General features: G+C 52.6%; 1 protein-coding gene across 2 annotated transcripts; it reads right to left on the bottom strand.

Moving 5' to 3' along the window:
- Positions 1-221: 221 nt before the first annotated feature.
- ninl (ninein-like) lies at positions 222-22,357 on the bottom strand. 2 transcript variants are annotated; one of them, XM_060072443.1, is made up of 30 exons: positions 22,153-22,357; positions 20,336-20,501; positions 19,632-19,728; positions 17,699-17,880; positions 15,370-15,486; positions 15,046-15,135; positions 13,731-13,883; positions 13,485-13,621; positions 13,105-13,245; positions 12,849-13,023; positions 11,956-12,066; positions 11,746-11,826; positions 11,150-11,282; positions 10,837-10,896; positions 10,166-10,284; positions 9,680-9,760; positions 9,310-9,425; positions 8,498-8,635; positions 6,407-7,948; positions 5,477-5,581; positions 4,693-4,762; positions 3,801-3,968; positions 3,515-3,631; positions 3,079-3,192; positions 2,735-2,881; positions 2,375-2,491; positions 1,816-1,929; positions 1,191-1,400; positions 838-945; positions 222-553 (listed from the first exon to the last, which is right to left on the bottom strand). In XM_060072443.1, exons 2-30 carry the CDS (start codon positions 20,498-20,500, stop codon positions 362-364), a joined length of 5,100 nt encoding a protein of 1,699 aa, XP_059928426.1. In that variant the 5' UTR covers position 20,501; positions 22,153-22,357; the 3' UTR covers positions 222-361. The 2 variants fall into 2 exon arrangements, with proteins under 2 accessions (XP_059928426.1, XP_059928425.1); XM_060072442.1 differs by having other exon boundaries at positions 838-951; positions 22,153-22,356.
- Positions 22,358-22,876: the final 519 nt, after the last annotated feature.

The following is a 22,876-nucleotide window of genomic DNA, read 5'->3' as shown; positions in this document are numbered from 1 at the left end:
TTTTGGGGGAGCATTGAGGGGGTTCCTGGGTCTCGGGACCAGACCTTGTGAGAGTGTGGAGCCCTATGGCTAGACCTGAACCAGACCTAGGGGTGGAGCAGGACCCAGCACCCCTCCCTGGTCTGAGGCCCCAGCCCCAGCCCCCTCCCTGGTCTGAGGCCCCAGCCCCCAGAGGGTACAGCTGCAGCGGTCCAGAGGTCCTGATCGCCACCAAAACACGCTTTAGAAAATAAACCTTTATTGATAGAAACCAGCAGTCCTGCAGTACCGCGCGTGTCATGGATCAGAGTCTTTGGAGCACCAGAACATCTGCTCCACCGCACCACCCCCTCCCGCTGGCCGGGGAGGGGTGGAGGAGGGGCTAGGTGGCCAGGCTCATGCGGACCATGTCCCTGATGAGGCTGTTGAGGGCCGAGACCTTGTCCTCCAGCACGCCGCTCCTCTTCTCTGCGTTCTTCTGCCGGCTCTCGGTCACCTGGAGGGCCTTCACCAGCTGGGAGTTCTCCAGGTAGAGGGACTGGAGGAGCTGGGACGACTGGAGGCTGGAGCCCACCTGGAGACACACACACACGCACGCACACACTGCTTTACCAGCCTGTCTGTCTATATGAGTGAATGAGGGTGAGTACCTGCTCTGTGAGCTGCTCTGTTAGTGAGTGAGTGAGAAGGTGAGTACCTGCTCTGAGTGAGTAGGTGAGAGGGTGAGTACCTGCTCTGTGAGTGAGAAGGTGAGTACCTGATCTGTGAGCGAGTAGGTGAGTGCCTGCTCTGTGAGTGAGTGAGTGAGAGGGTGAGTACCTGCTCTGTGAGTGAGTAAGAGGGTGAGAGGGTGAGTACCTGCTCCGTGAGCTGCTGGCTCTTGTCCTGCAGCAGCAGACGGAGGCTTTTCACCTTCGTCTCTGTCTGCTGCAGCCGCTCCTGAACCTCAGCCAGCTGCTGCTGCTGCTGCTCCTACACACACGCACACACACACACTGAAAAACTGTGCTACTGCTAATGCCACTGACGCTATCATGCAGCTAGCATAGATGCCGAAGCTATTGTACTACACCGAGCATGCTGCAGCTAGCGTGCTAGCGATAGCATGATACTGCTAGCACACTACAGCTAGGGTGCTGCAGCCAGTGTGCTACAGCTAGCGTGCTTTAGCGAGCATTCTGCAGACGGCTTGCTGCTACAGCCAGGGCTACCTGGTGCGTGTGCAGCTGGCTGCTGGCCTGCAGGGCCTGGGTCCGGAGCTCCTCTTCCAGCCCCTGACTCCTCCTTATCTGCTCCTCCAGACGCACCTGGAGGAGGTGCAGCTGCTGCCTGGACGACCCTTCCACCTCCTGCCTCACCTCCTGCAGCTGCTGGGACACCTTAGCCTGTAGCACGGCCCTGCTGGTGTCAGACCTCACCGCCTGGCACACAGACACACAGGTCAGCTTCACACAGACACACAGGTCAGCTTCACACAGACACACAGGTCAGCTTCAGACAGACACACAGGTCAGCTTCACACAGACACACAGGTCAGCTTCACACAGACACACAGGTCAGCTTCAGACACACAGGTCAGCTTCACACAGACACACAGGTCAGCTTCAGACAGACACACAGGTCAGCTTCACACAGACACACAGGTCAGCTTCACACAGACACACAGGTCAGCTTCAGACACACATATCAGCTTCAGACAGACACACAGATCAGCTTCAGACAGACACACAGGTCAGCTTCAGACAGACACACAGATCAGCTTCAGACAGACACACAGGTCAGCCTCAGACAGACACACAGGTCAGCTTCAGACAGCGGTTTAGTGCTGGCCGCTACCTGGTCTTCAGCCATGGTCCTGGCTGACTCCAGCTGGGTGTGACGGGACCGGAGGGTCTGGCAGTCCTGGTTCAGCCTCTGGACCTCCTCCTCCTGGTTCTGGACCAACGACACCTGGGGGGACACAGGGACTGTTAGGGGGCAGGGCTACAGTGACTTTGGGGGGGCGGGGCTACAGGGACTGTTAGAGGGCAGGGCTACAGTGACTTTGGGGGGGCGGGGCTACAGGGACTGTTAGAGGGCAGGGCTACAGTGACTTTTTGGGGGCGGGGCTATAGGGACTTTTGGGGGGGAGCTACAGGAACTGTTCGGGGCGGGGCTAAAGTGACTGTTCGGGGCGGGGCTACAGGGACTGTTGGAGGGAGGGGCTACAGGGACAGTTGGAGGTGGTGCTACAGGGACTGTTGGGGTGGAGCTACAGGGACTATTGAAGGCGGAGCTACAGGGACTGTTGGAGGCGGTGCTACAGGGACTGTTGGGGGTGGAGCTCCAGGGACTGTTGGGGGCGGGGCTACAGGGAGAAGTGGCTGGGGGAAGCGAGTAGCAGTGGTCTCCCTACCCTTTGGAGGAGGTCCTGGTTGTGGTGGTGCAGAGTTCTGATCTCCTCCTGCATAGCGCTAATGGTCAGCTCCTGGTGCTCCTCATTGATCCGCTGGACCTCCTGCAGCTCCTCCATCTGCACACACACACACACACACACACACACACACACACCCCTATTACTACCACTACTGACTATTGTAGGAGTTAGAAGAGCTAGGCTAAGTGCTAGGGTAAGAGCTAGTCTAAGCAGCTGAACTGGGATGCAGAGCTTGACTTTTGTTTTAGCTGCTGTGAAGCCGCTACAATGGGCCACATCGCCATGACGACCTGCTAGAAACAACGACACAGAGCCATGACAACACTCTCCCAGACACACCTTCTGCTGCACGTCCTGTAGCTTTCTGTGCTGGCTGGCTACTTCCTCAGCTTGTCCGTTCCTCTCCAGAGTGACCGACTGGAGCTGAGAGCGCAGCATCTCCACCTCCCCGTCCACAGAGCACACCTCCGCCTGCAGGGCCTCCAGCTGTAACGGACCAGAGTGTTACCTTACTGTGTAACGTGGGGACCAGAATGTTACCTTACAGTGTAACGTGGGGACCAGAGTGTTACCTTACAGTGTAACGTTATGGGGTAACGGGGGGACCAGAGGGTAGCGTTATTGGGTGACGGGGGGACCAGGTAGCGTTATGGGGTGACGGGGGGACCCGATTGGGTACCTACCTGTTGGGTCCTGTGTTCCGTCTCCTCCAGCAGCCGGGTCTTGTCCTGCTCCACCCACTGCTGTTTGAGCCTCAGAGAGACCAGATCCTCCTCCAAGACCTCCGCCCGCTCCGCCTAGACCCAGAAGCAAAACATTACACAGGACCACTACACTCTGCTACGAGGAGGAGGGAGGGGGAGGAGCTAAGAGGAGGAGCTATGGGGAGGAGGTGCTGCAGGAGGAGGAGCTTTGAGGAGATGCTTCGTGGAGGAGGAGATACGGGGAGGAGGAGCTACAAGGAGGAGAAGCTATGGGGAGGAGGAGGTACGGGGAGGAGGAGCTATGGGGAGGAGGAGCTACGAGGAGGAGAAGCTATGGGGAGGAGGAGGTACGGGGAGGAGGAGCTATGGGGAGGAGGAGCTACGGGGAGGAGGAGCTATGGGGAGGAGGAGCTACCTTTTCCTTGGCGGAGGTCAGCTCCCTCTCCAGGAGCTCTCGTTCGTGTTTCCAGGAGGAGAGGAGCTGCAGCCTCTCCCTCTCCTTTTGCACCTCCTTCTCCTCCAGCTCCCTGACCTGTCACACACAGTTTTTTATAACTGCCTTAACCACAGTTCATCAGATTACAGATTTAACCATCAGATTTCGGGCATCAACTGATTCCGATTGGATTAAAGCCCCTGCTGCCGGATGACATCTCCTGTCCCTGAACTAAACCAATCAGAAGGGGCGACTGGAAGCTCACCTTGGCAGCCCCCTCCTGGTGCTCCTTGGTCACCTTCTCCAGCCGTTCCCGTAGCAACCGCAGCGCCTCCTGGTCTCCGCGGAGACGGGAGCTGAGCTCGGCGTTCTCGCCGCTCAGCTGCAGGTTCCTCCCGCTCAGCGCCAGCACCTCCTCCCGGGACTGCACGTTCTGGACCGCAGGAAGGAACACTCAACTTCTGTAGCCCCGCCTCTCCAGAACAAGGGCTGTGTTCTGATTGGTTCGCTTGCCCCCTCTCTCCCTAATCCCCATATGGTGAACTCTATGTAGCACTTCATTGAGGAGATGAGTCCCTAGGTCGGCTTCTGCAAAAGACTCGGACTCACTAGTTCACCTAGAGTCTAGGTTCACCTAGACTCTGCCTAGCCTCCCCCGTTACCCCCTCTTCTGCCCTTATTGTATGTTGTACGTCCTGGTACTTAATGTACACACTTATTGATGTTGTACGTCCCGGCACTTAAAAATAGTACTTAGCATTGTGTACTATCTTACCCTATATATCTGTATTGTATACGGGGAACGGGTTAACCTAGTGATTATTAGTGCTTGGCACAGTTTCTATGAACATCCTTACTGTACCGACAGAGATATATTGTTGGTTCTCTTTCTTCTGACAAATGTATTTATCGTAAGTCGCTTTGGATAAAACCGTATGCTAAATGCCCTAAATGTAAATGTAAATGTATGTGCCCGAGTTGTGTCTGCGTGTGGGTCACATGACGAAGCCCACACGTGTCATCACACTAAAGTGTGCCTTGGGTGGCAATGCATCATGGGAAATGATCAACAGAAAAGTGTTTTTAGTGCCGGTGTTCAAATGTGGGGATCGAGGGGAGCATCTCTGTTAACGGTAAGGGACGTGCTTGGCCCTGACCTCCTTGTGCAGCCTCTCCTCCTCCTCCCTCCTCCTCTCGTGCTCCCGCTCCACCTCCTCCAACCTCCTCCTGAAGGAGAACATAGACCTTTAGCATGCTAACGTACATGTTATATATGACCTTAAGCATGTTAATGGAAACATGTTAGGTTGTTATGTTATAATGAGGCATGTTCCATATGTAGATCTCTATGTAGGTTGTTATGTTATAATGAGGTTTGTTCCATATGTAGGTCCCTACGTTGTTATGTTATGTTATAAGGTGTTATGTTCCATATGTAGATCTCTATGTAGGTTGTTATGTTACAATGAGGCATGTTCCATATGTAGATCTCTATGTAGGTTGTTATGTTATAATGAGGTTTGTTCCATATGTAGGTCTCTTTGTAGGTTATGTTATGTTATAAGGAGTTATGTTCCATATGTAGGTTGTTATGTTATAATGAGGTTTGTTCCATATGTAGGTCTCTTTGTAGGTTATGTTATGTTATAAGGAGTTATGTTCCATATGTAGGTTGTTATGTTATAATGAGGTTTGTTCCATATGTAGATCTCTTTGTAGGTTATGTTATGTTATGTTATAAGGAGTTATGTTCCATATGTAGGTTGTTATGTTATAATGAGGTTTGTTCCATATGTAGGTCTCTTTGTAGGTTAGTAGTGGTGGGCAGGTTGTTATGGGTAATGAGTAATAATACCTGTAATGAGGTATGTTCCATACGTGGGCCCCTATGTAGGTTGTGTTATGTTGTAATGAGGTAGGTGACTACGTAGGCCTACTCACGTCTTGTTCTGCAGGGTCTCCTCCAGCCTCAGGACGTCCTGCTGGAGAGAGGAGTTTCGCTCCTCCAGGCAGCTGAGCTCCGCCTGGCCCTCCTCCACCTGCCGCCTGTCAATCACCGGCAAGTGAGTTACCATGGTTACCAGCATCACGAGCATCCTGAGACCATCAGGAGGCATTACCCCAGTGAGAGGACCGTAATACTACAGTACTACTACAGTACTATTACAGTAGAGCTATTTAGAATACTCAACCAATCTTATCAGCAGTCGTTGGTTTGGATATGAATTGAATTTAAGATGATGATACGTGATGCTAGGGCTGCTAGATTATGGAAAAAATCATAATCATGATTAATTTGGTCAATATTGAAATCAAATGATTATTGTTGAGCTTGAAAACATGATGTATTCATTCAGCATGTCTCTCCCAATAAACACTGTAACTGAGAACTTTGAAATTTTGCCTTAAAAAAATACAAAAATTGGTCAAAAAGAAAATGTTGAAATCTAAAATAATGTACAGATATTTATCCAGCTGTTCTGCACTTTCTATAAAACATAAAGAAGAATAAATCAAAATTGATTTATTGCCCAGCTCTACGTGATGCTGGGGAATGATTGATAATCAGTAGTTGGCAGAAGATGGTAAACATTCAGTACATGTCGGCGGGATGAGAGCAACCATGAGGTGATGATTAGGAATCAGAGATGACGTGAGGATCATGCTTGGAGACGGCGCTCATTCAGTTAGAGATGATCTGTGACAGCATTCCACAGGTTTAATCTGAAAGGCGGGGCCACGGGGATGATTGACAGGCTCATTCCGTTAGTAGGCGTCTACCTGGGCGCCAGGCGAGCGCCTGAGACGGCCGCTTGCGGTTAGTGGTTCAACGCCCGCCGGGACCAGGAGACCCAAGCACCGGTCACAAACCTGCGAGGACCCCCGGGCTCCGCCAGCCCCTCCAGGGACACCACCAGCTCCTCCATCTCCAGGAGCTGCTGCTTCATCCGACCCATCTCCACCTCAGAGGCCTCCTCCGCCCTCCTCAGCCCCTCCCGCTCCTCCAACAGCTCCCGCCGCAGCCCGGCAACGCTGCCCCGGGCCGAGGCGTCTCGGACGGAGCTCAGCTCTCTCCCCTGCTCCTCCAGCTGGGAGGTCAGGCGCTCCACCTCCTTGTGGAGCCGGGCCGAGGAGCGCTCCATGCGCTGCAGACGGGCCTGGCTGAGGGCCAGCCGGTCCTGGAGGCCGGTCAGCCCGCCGGCCCGGGCCCTCAGCTGCCCCCTGAGCTCCAGCACCAGGTCCGCCGTGCGGTTCAGCTGCACGCTGAGCGCGCCCAGGTGGTGCCGGAGGGACGAGATCTCGTCCTCCATCTCCACGATCTGAGTGGAGAGCTGGTCGGCCAGGCCCAGGTAGCGCGCCTTCTCCTCGGCCAGACGGCCCGCCTCCTCCCTCTCCTCCTCCAGGGAGGTCTTCAGGAGGGCTCCCTGGGACCGCTCCTGCTTCAGCTGCTCCTGCAGCGCCTCCTGGCCGCTCCTCCTCCCGTCCAGCTCCGCCCGCAGGGTGTCCACTGCCGTGGCCTGCTCCTTCAGGTCCTGGATCAGCCCGGACCGGTCCGTCCTCAGGGAGTCCAGCTCAGAGCTCAGCCTGGTCTGGGTCTCCTCTCTGGTCCTCAGGGTCTCCTGGGCCTCCTGCAGGTCGCAGCGCAGGGAGGCGATGCTCCGCTCCCTGGCCAGGAGCAGGGCCTGCCGCTCCTCCTCCCGGAGGAGGCCGTGGTCATGGAGGCCATCCAGCGCCTCCTTCAACCGGGACGCCTCCTGGTGGAGCTCCTCCTCTCGGATCCTCCGCAGCCCCGACTCCTCCTGGAGGGAGTTCAGCTCCTCCTGGAGGGAGCTCCTCTCCTCCTGGAGGGAGCTCCTCTCCTCCTGGAGGGAGCTCCTCTCCAGGGTCAGCTGGTTCTTCACCTCTTCCTGGGCCTCCAGGAGGTGGATGCTCTCTTCCAGCTGAGAACACGCCTCATGCAGCCTCTCCTCCAGCTCAGAGCTCCGCCCCTCAGAGTATTGTAGCTCCGCCTCCAGCTGGGAGCCCCGCCCCTCAGAGCATCGTAGCTCCGCCTCCAGCTGGGAACGCCGTTCATCAGAGAGTCGTAGATCCGCCTCCAGCTTGGAGCTCCGCCCCTCAGAGCATCGTAGCTCCGCCTTCAGCTTGGAGCTCCGCCCCTCAGAGCATCGTAGCTCCACTTCCTTCTGCTCAAAGCTGTGCTCTGATTGGCTGAGGATCCTGCTGGCCTCCTCCAGCTGGCAACTGGTGGTCCTCAGCTCCTCCTGGGACCTCCTCACGCTCTCCCCCAGAGGCTCCTCCTCCTGGGCCTTTTGCTCCACGAGGAGGAGCCGCTTCTCCCAGAATGCACTCTGGTGTCGCTGGGCCTCCGCCTGACGTTGCTTCAGCTCAGAGAGCTTCTCCTCCGCCTCAGCTCTACCACACACCAGTTAGGCCCCCAGTTAGCCCCGCTGTTAGCCCACCAGTTAGCCCACCAGTTAGCCCGCCAGTTAGCCCGCCAGTTAGCCCGCTAGTTAGCCCGCCAGTTAGCCCGCCAGTTAGCCCGCCAGTTAGACCACGAGTTAGCCCACGAGTTAGCCCACGAGTTAGCCCACGAGTTAGCCCACGAGTTAGCCCACCAGCCCTACTGGGTCGTTAGGGTGCAGAATTCGACATCAACAGTAACTCTGACACATCAGAAGACAAACTAAGTTCACTTAGACAATGTGCGGTTGCTGCATGGCTGGTTAGCCTTCATGCTAGCTGGAGTTTTAAACAGCCACCGTCACGCTCTGCTTTACTAATATAAGAGTACTGCTTCATACGCGTGGAATGAAGAAGTCGTAGATGAACTAGTGCGGAGCAGACCTCCTGTTCTACTACAGCAGTTGGCTGATGCTGATGTCTAGTGAACACACGGTATCACTTGCTGCAATGTTTTTGTAACATTCTGCAGGTTGGAGGAGTCCTTTAGGCCACACCCACCTGACAAGCATCACTTCCTGGTCCATCTTGAGCTTAAGCTCCGCCTCCAGCTCCTTCTTCTCAGCGCTGAGTTCCTGTACCAGGTGGTTGATCGCTCGGGTATAGTTCTGGTCCCGCTCCGACAACTCCCGCTGGGCCCTGGCACACACACAAACACACACACACACACACACAGCCACACACACACAAATTTTTCATATATACATACCAAGCATTCATCCTCTACCCCCACGTCCCTCTGTCCTCCTCCCTCAGCTCCTTCTTCTCCTCCCTTAGTCCTCCTAATCCCTGGTCCCTCAGTCCTCCTCTACTGCTCCTCCTCCTCCTCTTCTTATTCCTCCTCTCTTAGTCACTCTCCTCATATACCACCTCCTCCCCCCTCCCTCAGTCCTCTCCTCCTCCTCCTCCCTCAGTCCTCCTCCCTCAGTCCTCCCCTCCTCCTCCTCCCTCAGTCCTCCTCCCTCAGTCCTCCTCTCCTGCTCCACTCCTACCTCATTCCTCCCCTCCTCCTCCTCCTCCCTCAGTCCTCCTCCTCCCTCAGTCCTCCTCCTCCATCAGTCCTCCCCTCCTCCTCCTCCCTCAGTCCTCCTCCTCCCTCAGTCCTCCTCCTCCCTCAGTCCTCCTCCCTCAGTCCTCCCCTCCTCCTCCTCCCTCAGTCCTCCTCCTCCCTTAGTCCTCCTCCTCCCTCAGTCCTCCTCCTCCCTCAGTCCTCCTCTACTGCTCCTCCCTCCGTCCTCTTCTCCTGCTCCTCCCTGCTCCCTTAATCCTCCTTTCCCCCTCTTGCTCTTACACCACCTCCTCCCTCCACCCACCTGCGCTCCTGCTCTGAGCTCCATGCTCCTCCTTTCTGCTGCTCGATCTTCTCCTTCAGCTCCAGCACCTCCCGCTCCGCCCTGCTCCTCTCCTCCTCCAGCTCACTGATCTCCAGCTACACCCCCCGAGGAAGGAGTCGACATCACAACACCGTCAGGGAATCACAACACCGTCAGGGACATCACAACACCGTCAAGGAATCACAACACCGTCAGGGACATCACAACACCACCATCACCCCACCATCAGGAACATCACAACGCCGTCAGGGACATCACAACACCATCAGGGACATCCTCTAGTTGACCCTGGCTTTGTATCCAGAACTTGGGGGTCCAGAAGGTCCCAGTGATGTTCAGTGTGCCTTACCTTGAAGCTCTGGGAGATGTCCTTCCTCTCCACCTCCATGCTGTTCCTCATTAGCTCCAGGCTGCGCTCATAGAAGTTCACCTGGAGGTCATTGAGCACCATGTGACACACAGGAAGTACAGGCAATACAGGATCTAGTGTGACGTAATACAGGAGCTAGCGTGATGTAATACAGGAGCTAGCATAACCTAATACAGGAGCTATCGTGATGTAATACAGGAGCTATCGTGATGTAATACAGGAGCTAGCATAACGTGATACAGAGGCTAGCGTGATGTAATACTGGAGCTAGCATAACGAAATACAGGAGCTATCGTGATGTAATACAGGAGCTAGCATAACGTGATACAGAGGCTAGCGTGATGTAATACAGGAGCTAGCATAACATAATACAGGAGCTATCGTGATGTAATACACAAGCTATTGAGATGTAATAGAGGATCTAGCATAACGTAGTACAGGAGCTAGAAGGGGGTGTGACAGTACTTTAGTCTCCAGTTCGACCCGCAGGCTGTGCAGCTCCTGGCTGTGTTTGTCCCTCAGCTGCTCCATGGCCAGCTCCGTCTGGATGCTGACCGCCGGGTCCTCACAACGCACACTGTCCCCTGATGACACACAAACAGTAACACAACGTCACCTGATGACACACAAACAGTAACACACCGTCCCCTGATAACACACAAACAGTAACACAACGTCACCTGATGATACACAAACATTAACACACCGTCCCCTGATGACACACAAACAGTAACACTCCGTCCCCTGATAACACACAAACAGTAACACAACGTCACCTGATGATACAAAAACATTAACGCACCGTCCTCTGATGACACACACAGTAACACACCGTCCCCTTATACCACACAAACATTAACACACACACCATCCCCTGATGATACACAAACATTAACACACACACCATTCCCCAATGATACACAAACATTAACACACACACCATTCCCCAATGATACACAAACATTAACACACACACCATTCCCTGATGATACACAAACATTAACACACAGGTCCCCATAGAACACATGTGTATGTGGGCGTGTGTGCGTTGGTGTGTGTATGTGTGTGTGTGTGTGTGTGTGTGTGTGTGTGTGTGTGTGTGTGTGTGTGTGTGTGTTTGTGAAACAGGTTCTCACCAGGCTGGTCTCGTTTCCTCTTGACAAGTGGTGACACACCTCTATAGGTTTCAAACTCATCTGCAACACAAAGACACACAGGTGGGGGCTGAGCCGAGAGGAGTGGGCGTGGCTGGAAGGTGGGCGTGGCTGGAAGGTGGGCGTGGCTGGAAGGTGGGCGTGACCCATCAGCACCTGTGTATCCAGATATCGTCTCTAGAATTCCTTAGAGCTTACGTTTGCAAAGCATCCTGATAGCAGATAGAAACACTACAGTCCCCTTAGATACCGACTCACGGCCCCCATAGATACTAAGACTAGGGTCTAGTCCTACCTGAGTCAGACTCCGTGATCAGCGAGTGAGGTCTGGTCCAGAGAGGATCATCAGTGGATCGTCTGCTCTTCCTGCACGACTTCTGGCACTTCAACAGCTCTGAGCTCAACTCATCATTCCTGTCCTGCAGCTCCTAAGGACACACACCCACACGCATTAACACATACAAACACGCACGCATTAACACACACACACACACACACACACACACACACGCATTAACACGCTCCCATTAATACACACACACACATGCATTAACACGCACCCATTAATACACACACACACACCCATTAAGACACACACACACACACACACACACACACACACACACACACACACACACACACACACACACACACACACACACACACACACACACACACACACACCGAACCTGTTACACTCTGGCCTCATTCTGCTAGAGGACATTTACATTCTCATCTGTCCTAGACGAAAAACTCATGAACACCAGGTAGAGACCAGCCTGTCTGTCCACACCAGGCAGGCAGGCAGACAGGTAGATAAACAGACGGATAGGTAGTTAAACAGACAGACAGACAGGCATGTTAGATAAACAGACAGACAGACAGGCGTACCCGGCAGTGTGTCTGCAGGTTCCTGATGGTGACTCCGTCATCGAGCGTCCTGCCGGCAGGCGAAGAGTCCAGACTGGCCAGCTGCCAATCAAACAAACCCCAGCCCCCGATTGGTTAAAACAGGGTCCTCCTCCTCCCTCCTGTACGTGGTGTCATAAGGCGGATGATTAATTGATGGTGTGTGTCGGCGGCGGGCGGAGGTCCGGTTACCTGGTCCCCCAGCAGCAAGTCCAGCTCCCTGCGGAGCCTGGCCCCGCGCTGCTCCGCCTCCTGGAAGCTCTCCTCCACCTCACACAGCTCCACCTGCAGAGCCCCGCTCATCTGGCACACACACACACACACACAGTTGTTTTAAGGCGTGTTTTGTCAGTACCTGGGTGGTGTTAGTTGATAGTGTTATTATCTGGGTGGTGTTAGTGACGTGTCAGTACCTGGGTGGTGTTGGTGAAGGTGTCAGTCCCTGGGTGGTGTTAGTTGATAGTGTTATTACCTGGGTGGTGTTAGTGACGGTGTCAGTACCTGGGTGGTGTTGGTGACGGTGTCAGTACCTGGGTGGTGTTGGTGAAGGTTTCAGTCCCTGGGTGGTGTTAGTTGATAGTGTTATTACCTGGGTGGTGTTAGTGACGGTGTCAGTACCTGGGTGGTGTTGGTGAAGGTGTCAGTCCCTGGGTGGTGTTAGTTGATAGTGTTATTACCTGGGTGGTGTTAGTGACGGTGTCAGTACCTGGGTGGTGTTGGTGAAGGTTTCAGTCCCTGGGTGGTGTTAGTTGATAGTGTTATTACCTGGGTGGTGTTAGTGACGGTGTCAGTACCTGGGTGGTGTTGGTGAAGGTGTCAGTCCCTGGGTGGTGTTAGTTGATAGTGTTATTACCTGGGTGGTGTTAGTGACGGTGTCAGTACCTGGGTGGTGTTGGTGACGGTGTCAGTACCTGGGTGGTGTTGGTGACGGTGTCAGTACCTGGGTGGTGTTGGTGACGGTGTCAGTACCTGGGTGGTGTTAGTGACGGTGTCAGTACCTGGGTGGTGTTGGTGACGGTGTCAGTACCTGGGTGGTGTTGGTGACGGTGTCAGTACCTGGGTGGTGATAGTGATGGTGTCAGTACCTGGGTGGTGGTGTCGAGCTCCTCCTGCAGTCTGCTCTTCTGGGTTTTGAGGAGCTCCACCTCCTTCCTGAACTCCACCCGGTCGGCCTCCACCTGCTGCTGCAACGTCTCGCTCTCCTGTTTTGATTGGCTCCTCAGGGCCGTCAGCCTGTCACGGAACTCCTGTTCCAGGTCCCTGTCCAATCGGAGAGCGGCTGGTTGAAACAGAGGCCTCCTCTTGGGGCTGGATATTGGTTATGATCAGGGTGTGAAGTACCTGATGCGGCTGTGGTTGAGCGTTTCCATGGCAGCGTGCCCGTCGTCCCCCTCCCTGACCAGCTGGAGGTTCCTGCGGTCGGCCGCCTGGAAGTCACCTCTGACCTTATCCCTCTCCCTGCTGACCTGCTCCAGCTGCAGCCTACACACACACACACACACACACACACACACACACACACGTGGGCGTTATATGTTTAGGTGTCCTACTGTAGGTGCTGTGTGTGTGTGTGTGTGTGTGTGTGTGTGTGTGTGTGTGTGTGTGTGCGTGTGTGTGTGTCCTACTGTAGGTGCTGTGTGTGTGTGCGTGCGTGTGTGTGTGTGTCCTACTGTAGGTGCTGTGTGTGTGTGTGTGCGTGTGCGTGTGTGTGCATGTCCTACTGTAGGTGCTGTATCTCGAGGCGGTAGGACACCAGCGCCGCCTGGTGGACGCTGTTCCTGCTGCTCAGCATCTCGCGCTCCAGAGCCTCGCTGAGGTCACACAGACTCACACGCTCCTCCGGGGGGAAGTCCAGAACCTACACACACACACACACACACACACACACAGAAGGAGATGCAGGAGGTTAAGGAGGTGCTAGTGGACACCCACTGCCGTGGCACCAGTAGACCTGGACCAGGACCGACCTGCAGGATGTCCTGTCCGTTGGGGACCCCCTCCTGGGTCCAGAGGGCCACGACCCGCTCCGGGCCGGTGCTGCCCGACCCGTCGTCCAGACAGCTGAGGACCCGCTGGCCCGCGGAGACACAGAGGACCGCTGGGGGGGCGGGGCGGACCGCCTGGGAGGACATGGGGGGGGGGGGGGGAGGGGAGACAGAGAGAGAGAGAGAGAGAGAGAGAGAGAGAGAGAGAGAGAGAGACGGAGAGAGAGAGAGAGAGAGACGGAGAGAGAGAGAGAGAGAGAGAGAGAGAGAGACGGAGAGAGAGAGAGAGTCAGAGAGAGAGCGCTAGAGTCACCGGTATGTCCAGAGTATCATTCCCATTCCTATAGCGGTTGAGCTATCGGGTCTCTGTGGTTCTGTGTGGTTCTCCGCTCACTAATGAAAACACTCAGCTCTCAGACTCAACACACACACTAAAGACTTCCCACACTGCTCATAAACTCTGTTCGCCGTGTTATGTTGGAATTTTAATCTGGATTAGTGGAACTATAATCTGGTTGAGGGGGTTTGGGGCCACATCTCCTCCTGTCCGCCCAGACCTCCTCACGTCCTCATCATCATAGAGTTGATTCAATATTATCAGAATCCAGAAGACTTGAGAAAACGACCAACCATAACAAGGCCCAATCCCCATTTCTACCCCTTCCCCCTTCCCCTTCCCCCTTCAAAACAAGGGGAAGGGGTAAGGGGTAGAAATGGGATTTGGCCCAAGCCTCCCTCCTCTCGACCACTGGGCCCTCCAGACTCCCGAACCCTTCGGCTTAGGGTTCAGGTCTTTGTTCTACTCGTCTTTAATGTACTTATTGACGTTAACTCTGGACAGTTGATCTACTGCCATCCAATCAGAACGTCTCCGTGGAACAACAGTGATGGCTTGATTTAGTTTGTTTAGTTTAGCCCACTCACAGGTTAGCACACAGGTTAGGTTTGAACGCTCACAGGCTAGGTTAGCATGCTCACAATGTAGGTTAGCAAGCTCACAGGCTAGGTTAGCACGCTCACAATCTAGGTTGGCACGCTCACAGGCTAGGTTAGCACGCTCACAGGCTAGAACACTCACACAGTCATGGGCTAGCCTGCGCACAGTTTAGATTAGCACGCTCACAGGCTAGGTTAGCAAGCTTCCAGACCCACAGACTAACACCAAAGACAGACGGCAGGTACACAGAGGTACAAGCCCCGCCCACACTATAAGGTTGGTCACTTGACTGACAGCTGCAATCAGTTTGCTGATTGGCCAGGCTCAATATTGGGCTTGTGTGTTTGTGTGTGTGTTTACCTTGTGTTTGGGGTGCCATCTTGGAGTGGAGGTGATGGGGGCGTGGTCTCCCTCCCCATAGAGATGGTCAGCTGACTCACTCAACAGCTCCTGAAAACCGGGTAAAAGGTCAAATATAGGTTCACTTCAAGTGTTTTGTGTTAAAGATGTTGTTGTTGTTTTGTTGTGTTCTTGTTTTGTTTAAAACATGTTCATTGTTTTGTGCTGTCCCGTCTTCTATTGTGTGCCTGTGTTGTGTTGTTATACTGCGTTGTTTTAGGTCATATTGCTATTCATGGTATGTACCTGTGTGTTGTGTAGTGTGGTGTAGTATAATGTGTGTACCAGTGTGTTGTGTTGTGACGTCTCAAGGTCATCACACATCTGAGACTCCGCCTCCTTCTCCAGAGCTCCGCCCCCTTCTCCCCCCTCCTGGACGCCATCTTCCTCTGACTTCAGGCTCTGAGAGAGAGAGAGAGAGAGAGAGAGAGAGAGAGAGAGAGAGAGAGCATAAACATAAGAACAGTAGTTTGTGACAGTGTGTGTGTGTGTGTGCCTGGGTGTGAGTGTGCGTGTGTGTGTGGGTCTTATGAATGAACTCCATTGTTAAATATTCAACAGATTTATGTAACATTTATGTAACGCTTTTAGTCACGAACAATATGTGCCTCCCTCTCCCTCCCTCTGTTTCGAACTCTATCTCTCTCTCTGTTTGTCTGTCTCTCTTCCTCTGTCTCTCTCTCTGGTTGTCTCTCTCTACCTGTCTCTCTCTGTTTCTCTCTCTCTCCCTCTGTCTGTCTCTCTCTCTGTGTTTCTCCCTCTGTCTCTCCTCCTCACTCTCTCTTTCTTTCCCTCCCTTCTCTCTCTTACCCCCTCAGTCTCTCTCTCCTTCTCCCTCTCTCTCTCTCTGACCCATATTTATAATTGTATTTGTTTATCTTCATCTTCCAAATGATTTAAAGCTGCAATGTTTCAACTAGTTTAAAATGACCTGGACCTGGTCTTAATCTGGTCTGTACCTGGTGTGTAAATGGTCTGTACCTAGTCTTAATCTGGTCTCTTCCTAGACTCAATCTGGTCTCTACCTAGTCTTAATCTGGTCTCTACCTAGTCTTAATCTGGTCTCAACCAGATTTTATTCTGATCTCTACCTGGTCCCAACCATTCTTAATGAGGTCTCTACCTGGTCTCTACCTAGTCTTTATATGGTCTCTCCCTAGTCTTTATATGGTCTCTCCCTAGTCTTAATCAAAGTAATAAATCATTAACCTGTGGTAACCATCTTGAACGGTACAACAAAGAGAGAATATCTAATATCAGATATGTATATATCTTATGTATTTAACGTTTTATACTTAGACCACTTTATTGTTCACCTGCTTTGGCAATGTAAATTGTTTATTTCTCATGCCATAAAGCTTTCTGGAATTTAATTTAATAGAACTGAGAGAGAGATAGAGACAGAGAGAGTCAAAGACAGAGAGAGAAACAGAGAGTCAAAGACAGAGACAGAGAGAGAGATACAGAGAGAGATAGAGAGTCAAAGACGATAGAAACAGAGAGTCAAAGACAGAGACAGAGAGAGACGGAGAGAGAGAGAGAAACAGAGAGTCAAAGACAGAGACAGAGAGACAGAGATACAGAGAGAGATAGAGAGTCAAAGACGATAGAAACAGAGAGTCAAAGACAGAGACAGAGAGAGACAGAGAGAAACAGAGAGTCAAAGACAGAGACAGAGAGATTCAAAGACAGAGAGAGAGAGACAAAGAGAGAGAGACAAAGAGAGAGAGAGAGTCAAAGACAGAGAGAAACAGAGAGTAGAAGACGGGGACAGAGAGAGACAGAGGTAGAGACGGAGAGAGAAACAGAGAATCAAAGAGAGACAGAGGGTGTTGGGTATCTTTGATCAACAGCCAAAAACAACACAGAACAGCCAGTGTATGTGTGTGTGTGTGTGTGTGTGTGTGTGTGTGTGTGTGTGTGTGTGTGTGTGTGTGTGTGTGTGTGTGTGTGTGTGTGTGTGTGTGTGTGAGTTTATCCAGCTTTGAGGGTGGAGTAGTCAGAAGTAACATTCCACACGATCCCACACTTCCTGAACCCCCCTCCCCCCTTAGACCAGACCCTGGACCCAGACTCGGTCTGGTCCCAGTCCGACGAAGATCCCCTGGTCAGCCCCCCCGGCTGGAAGGAGGGGAGGGCCCCCCGGCTGGGGGTGGGAGGGACCTCCTGCTGGCAGCATGACCAGGGTGTCTGGGGTTCAGGCATGTCGCCCAAGGTGTGAATCTGTAAGGAGAACCAGTCTGCCTGCTGAATATCGGTGCTCCAGTGTCCAGGCACCCAGACAAGGGGACAGGGGCCAGACCAGCAGAACAGGACCAGACGAGGAGAACAAGACCTGCGTGTGTGTGTGTGTGTGTGTGTGTGTGTGTGTGTGTGTGTGTGTGTGTGTGTGTGTGTGTGTGTGTGTGTGTGGTCATTCTCAGCCCAGATGGTTACAGTCAACTATCTTCCTGCCAGGTCTCTCTGATTACACACACACACACACACACACACACACACACACACACACACACACACACACACACACACACACACACACACACACACACACACACACACACACACACACACACACACACACACACACACACACACACACACACACACACCGTACCTCGACGCTCTCCAGGGAGGTGGACCGTGGGAGTTTGGGTCTGCGGGCGTCTGTGGGGGAGGCGGGGGGGCTGGTCTGTGCGGGGCCGGCGGGACCACCTCCCGGCGGGGGGTCTGGGTGCGTCCGGCGGCCGTAGCGTTGCGCACCGTTCACGAACTTCGGCTGGACCTCCTCGGGGCGGGCTGCAGGGGGAGGGGGAGGAGCCACATGTGATGTCACTTCCTAGTGTCAGGGACAGCCGTGACATCATCAGGTGATGCCTTGCTTTGCTGTCGGTCAGCGCTGGAAAAGGAACCCCTTAAGGTTGAACCACACTTCTGTGTTGTAGCCGTCGTAACCCCACCCTGGTCTCTATGTCACCGTAGCTCCGCCCTGGTCTCTACGTCTCCGTATATCCAACATGGTCTCTACGTCTGGTCAAGCTGGTGTGTAGTGAGCGTTCTGGCACCGATTGGCTGCCGTGCATCAACCAAGTGGGTGCTACATATTGGTGGTGGTTAGTGAGGTCCCCCCTTCACTTTAGGCGTCTTTGAGTGTTATTAATTATTATTATTCTTCATGTTTAACCTCTGTTTTCCTTTTATTCCTAGTCTGTTTTACATAGTTTTGAATGATGACTATATGCTCTGTAAGGTGACCTTGGGTGTCTTGAAAGGCGCCTCTAAATTAAATGTATTATTATTATTATTATTACGTCAACGTAACCCCTGGGTCTCTACGTCAACGTAACCCCTGGGTCTCTACCCCCTGGGTCTCTACCTGGGTCTCTAACTGGGTCTCTACCCCCTGGCTCTCTACCCCCTGGGTGTCTACCTGGGTCTCTAGACCCAGGGTCTCTGCGCTATGCATCTCTACGTCACCGTACAACTCTCATAAGCTACTTGAGTGTCGTCTGCTAGCCACTGTGCTAAGATACATGAGGGTCGTCTGCTAGCCACTGTGCTAAGATACATGAGGGTCATCTGCTAGCCACTGGGCTAAGCTACTTGAGTGTTGTATCCGAGCCACTTTGCTAAGCTACATGAGTGTTGTCGCCTAGCTTCTGTGCTAGGCTACATGAGTGTCGTCTGCTGGCCACTGAGCTAAGCTCCATGATTGTTGTCTGCTAGCCACTGTGCTAGGCTACATGAGTGTCATCTGCTAGGCACTGTTCTAGGCTACATGAGTGTCTTCTGCTAGCCACTGTGCTAAGCTACATGAGTGTACCGGCTAGCGTCCAGTCTGTCTGGAGAGCCATGGGTGGGGCCGCACCAGAGTTATGTGTGGAATACGGACCACGGCTTTTAAATCCTCCAGGCAACCGACAGCTCTTGAGAGCAGCTAGGCTAATTAGAGGTTAGCCAGTAGCGCTAGCCCTTGCTAGCCCTGTACACAACCAGTCAGAGGAGGTGGAGAGGGGTCCAAGTCCCAGGATGATAGTATGATTCTGAATTGTTCCTTGACAGTAATTAAACCAACATATTGTCTCTTCATCACCTAAGCTTATCCCACCTAACAGGATGATGATGAAGAGCAATGAAATGTTTTGAGTCCCAGAAATATTGGTTTGAGAAGATGTGTAGTAGGAAAAGGAGGAAGATACACAGCTAACTGCCACTCAAAATAAATAACCCAAGTCCTACTGAAGCCTCATTAACTAACCCCAGTCCTACTGAAGCTTCAGTATCTAACCCCAGATCAACTGAAGGTTCATTAACTAACCCCAGTCCTACTGAAGGTTCATTAACTAACCCCAGATCAACTGAAGGTTCATTAACTAACCCCAGTCCTACTGAAGGTTCATTAACTAACCCCAGATCAACTGAAGGTTCATTAACTAACCCCAGTCCTACTGAAGGTTCCTTTACGTTCAGTTTTTGATCCAGGACCTCAACTACCAGTGTTCCCACTGCTCCTCCTTGTCCTACAATGACCCCCCGGGGCTCAGACCCACCTGGCTCCAGGTAGCTGCTCTCATCCTCAGAGGTGCTGAGGTCCACCGAGCGGGACAAGATGGCCACCAGGCCATCTTTAAACTCATCGAAGCTCACCTGCCCAGGAGGAGAGAATTGTGGTCACGTTGCAGTTACAACTACATTGTAACTGCTATATACTCATCTGGTACATACCAATACGATTTTTTTTGTTTTACTCATGGAGAGAAATGTGACGGTTTGTGTGTGTTTGTGTACATGTATGTGAATATATGTGTGTGTGTGTGTTTATGTGTGTGTGTGTGTGTCTATGTGTGTGTCCGTGTGTGTGTGTGTCTATGTGTGTATCTGTTTATATGTGTGTGTGTGTGTGTGTGTGTATAGATGTGTGTGTGTGTGTGTGTGTGTATGTGTGTGTATATGTAGGTGTGTGTGTCTGTGTGTGTTTATACATGTGTGTGTTTGTTTATACGTGTGTGTGTGTATATGTGTGTGTGTCTATGTGTGTGTATGTGTGTGTTTGTCTATGTGTGTGTGTATGTGTGTGTGAGTGCCTCTGGGTATACGTGTGTGTCTATGTGTGTGTGTGTGTGTGGGGGTATATGTGTGTGTCTATGCGTGTGTGTGTGTGTGTGTGTGTGTGTGTGTGTGTTTGTGTGTGTGTGTGAGAGTGCCTATGGGTACACGTGTGTGTCTATGTGTGTGTGTGTGTGCGTCCCCCCACCCTAGCGTACGGCCGGCCCCCCAGCAGGGTCTCCAGCAGCAGGTGGAGGTGGGGCTCCAGGTGCAGTTTGGTGCAGAGCTCTGTCAGCTCCGCCCGGTCCAGGCGGCCCGTAGCCGTGGCATCACAGCTGTCAAACACCTCCCTCAGCTGGGCCACGTGCTCCATCCTGCCCCAGGGGTAAGAGGTCAGGGGTCAGAGGTCAGCCAGTCCACTATCACCTCGTCGAGCTCCGTCATGAACCAGGAGAGCTCCAAGACCACGTCCCCCCAGGCCTTCAGTGGAGCGCAGGTTCACAGCCTGGTTAGTGCTAACGTATTGATGGTTTCTGCTGGTCCAGAGTCTCAGAGCTTCACGCTCGGCCTCTGTATGTGGGGCTGGGACCAGGTGTGGTGGTCTGTGAGAGACCTGGTCCCTCTGGTGGACCCCCAGGAACAGAACCTATTCACCTTGAGGACAGAGGGCTGGCCTCACTCAGACAAACTACTTGCTAGTTAGCTGGTTAGTTAATTAGTTCATTCCTAGCAAGTCCCTTTAGTTACTAGTTTGTGGCTGATAGGTTGTTACTTTAGCTGGTAGTTAATGATCTAATGGTCCAGGCATTGATAGGTAGGTTGGATTAGGGTTAACAGGGATGTGACCGCACTCATCGAACCTTTTGATCCAATCACATTCCTTTGTGAAATGCTACGATACATCCCATTGAGTAAGAGGTGCTAGGGTCCATGAGAGTGACAGCAGGGGCTTGAGGATCACAGCGAGGCTCTGTGACACATGAGGAGATCAGCAGGCTAGAGATGAACGGACTCCACTGGTCCCGATCTGTAGGCACACAGGAACCTCTCTACAGAAGGACACAACCGTTCTGACCTCATTAGACCAGCGAGCGGACTGCATTACAGTTTAAAGACCTCCACATTTTAACTTCTCACCTGTCTGTCTGTCCCCTCACCCGTCTGTCCCCTCACATGTCTGTCCTCTCGCCTGTCTGTCAGTCCCCTCACCTCTCTGTCCTCTAACCTGTCTGTCTGTCCCCTCATCTGTCCGTCTATACTCATCTGTCTGTCCCCTTATCTGTCTGTACTCTCGGCTTTCTGTCTGTCCCCACACTTGTCTGACCTCTCACCTGTCTGCCCCATCTCTCATCTGTCTGTCCTCTCATCTTTCTATCCCCTCACCATTCTGTCTGTCCCCTCATCTGTCTGTCTGTCCTCTCACCTGTCTGTCTGTCCTCTAATCTGTCTGTCTCCTCACCTGTCTGTCTGACCTTTCATCTGTCTGTCTGTCCACTCTTCTTGTTACGTAACACGACCGACAGACTCTGTGTCTCGGGTTCCCAGCAGAAGCCTTTAGGGAAGAACTTCGAAGAATAACTAGAGTTTGGAGGTGGAGAATATGATGATGATGGTGGTGGTATTAAGGACATAACAACTCATATCAAGCCCAAGGCTGGAGCTAACGGCTAGCTCCTGGTTCTAATAACAATGTCTGAGTGTATATATTAGCTTAGTTTAAGTTTGATAAGACCACAAACACGGGTTTGAACACCGCGGGGGACGTATGGTTCAGCCCGGTGAGGCTCGCGGTGTCAGGTCATTCCAACGGGTCGGCTCGAGGCGCGTCATCACCATGGGAACGAGACGGGAAACAAAGGGCTCGAGGCGACACAAGAAAGTAACCACAACAGTCCAGTCCGCGCGCCTCAGTCCGGACCAGCTACGGAGCCCCGCTAGACCCAAACCCCCCTCTCCCCCAGCGGACTGCACAGACCCGGACTGCGGACCAGGACGTGGTCCAAAGTAGCAAGGAGACCCGCTTACCTCCGGGAGAAGCGGACCTTGGTTCAGGTTTCCGCCATGCGGGGGTTTCGGGTCCTGTTCACGGCGGCGTGGCGGGGTGATGATGATGCGTTATCCCGGGACGTGTAACGGAGCCTGGCACAGAGGCGCTACTCCTCGCGGGAACTTAAGGTCCTCGCTGCGGACCGCGGAATGGGCCCCGCCTCCCGACGGCTCTGATTGGACCGTCATTTAAACTCAAGTGGTCCGGAAGTTTGTAACGCACTGCAGTGAAACAGACCGTATGTGAAGCTATTTGAAAAGGCGAAGACGTCGAAAGAGTCCGACTGTATTTAATCAACAGAATAAAACTGCACATGTGCGTGCGTTAAGATACGAGATCATCGTGACCGAAATAGAGAACGAACTTTATATTAGTTCAGCATTGCAGTGTGTAATGGTAGTGGTTGATGGAGGTGGTGAAATGATGATGTCTCCCTAGTAAAATAAAACATTACACTATAATAAATCAAAGACAAGAGCTAGTTTGGAAATAATACAACATTTAAATGGGTTTTACTATATAATATACAGGAATAATATAAAATACCAAAAGTATTATCCTACTGTTTCATATAGGTGAGGTTTATCATAGTTAACATGTATTCGAATATACATGTTGAGACAAATTTATGCTTTAACATCAGTAACTGATGCCACTTGTTCTACTTTGCTGATCCTCCTCATTCTGTATGATCTGGATCCA

The sequence above is a fragment of the Gadus macrocephalus genome, chromosome 15 (assembly GCF_031168955.1).
Source record: "Gadus macrocephalus chromosome 15, ASM3116895v1".
Taxonomy (NCBI): Eukaryota; Metazoa; Chordata; class Actinopteri; order Gadiformes; family Gadidae; genus Gadus; species Gadus macrocephalus.
The sequence above is the reverse complement of the archived record's forward strand: the minus strand, read 5'-3'. Positions and strand labels throughout refer to the sequence as shown.

What these genes read in the sequence shown, in the direction of transcription:
- ninl (XM_060072442.1), bottom strand. Translation starts at nt 20,500, where the DNA reads ATGGAGCACGTGGCCCAGCTGAGGGAGGTGTTTGACAGCTGTGATGCC. An exon ending in CTCAACCACAGCCGCATCAG is followed by an intron (nt 13,024 to 13,104) that starts GTACTTCACACC and finishes CCGATTGGACAG; the next exon opens with GGACCTGGAACAGGAGTTCC. An exon ending in TACAGGACGTGCAGCAGAAG is followed by an intron (nt 2,492 to 2,734) that starts GTGTGTCTGGGA and finishes GTGTGTGTGCAG; the next exon opens with ATGGAGGAGCTGCAGGAGGT.